The sequence below is a fragment of the Exophiala xenobiotica genome (genome assembly GCF_000835505.1).
Source record: "Exophiala xenobiotica strain CBS 118157 unplaced genomic scaffold supercont1.7, whole genome shotgun sequence".
NCBI lineage: Eukaryota > Fungi > Ascomycota > Eurotiomycetes > Chaetothyriales > Herpotrichiellaceae > Exophiala > Exophiala xenobiotica.
In genome coordinates, this window is record NW_013562488.1 from 2,412,765 (window position 1) to 2,413,596 (window position 832).

General features: G+C 55.0%; 1 protein-coding gene across 1 annotated transcript in view; it reads right to left on the minus strand.

Annotated features, from left to right (window-relative positions):
- Positions 1–223: 223 nt before the first annotated feature.
- The window catches only part of PV05_11583 (uncharacterized protein), a gene marked incomplete at both ends in the record, with an annotated part of 1,575 nt that continues 966 nt past the window's right edge, over positions 224–832 (minus strand). Inside the window, one exon of the mRNA XM_013455083.1 lies at positions 224–798. Within this exon, the coding sequence (XP_013310537.1) occupies positions 224–798 (575 nt within the window). The remainder of the gene's footprint in view (positions 799–832) is intronic.

The following is an 832-nucleotide window of genomic DNA, read 5'->3' on the forward strand; positions in this document are numbered from 1 at the left end:
GCAGCGGAATCGAGCAGAAGAAATGGCCACAGTATTTACACCGATGCACTTTTCCAACCTCGCCCTATTTCCCCAATTACTCGACGCACTGATCTCATCCAATATGCAGGCGCTATGCATGCATTACAGCAAATTCAATCCAAATTCCAGCATGTTTCGTGAGAGAGCGTGAGTGGGTGACGTTTATTCGTCGTCGCATTGAAGGAGCGGATCGGCAAGTCGACTAGAGGAGAGCAACAGCTCCGGCAAGACCGGCGATGAGGGCAAGACCGCCAGAAAGACCTTCACGGTTGGCGGCGCCAGTGTATGTTGCGGGTGCAGCAGCAGTGTTGGTAGCAGCTTCGACTGTAGCCTGAGGTTGGCCGTCAGAGATTTGAGTAACAGGGGCGCCAGTGGTCGCCTGGGGCTGGCCGTCGGAGATCTGGGTGACGGGAGCCCCAGTAGTTGCTTGTGGTTGACCGTCGGAAATCTGGGTAACCGGGGCACCCTTAGTTGCCTGTGGTTGACCGTCTGAAATTTGGGTGACCGGAGCACCAGTAGTTGCCTGTGGTTGACCATCTGAGATCTGGGTAACCGGGGCACCCTTAGTTGCTTGTGGTTGACCGTCTGAAATTTGGGTGACAGGAGCACCAGTGGTTGCCTGTGGTTGACCATCTGAAATTTGGGTAACCGGGGCACCCTTAGTTGCCTGTGGTTGACCGTCTGAAATCTGGGTGACAGGAGCACCAGTGGTGGCTTGCGGTTGACCATCTGAAATCTGGGTAACTGGGGCACCCTTAGTTGCCTGTGGTTGACCATCTGAGATCTGGGTAACTGGGGCACCCTTAGTTGC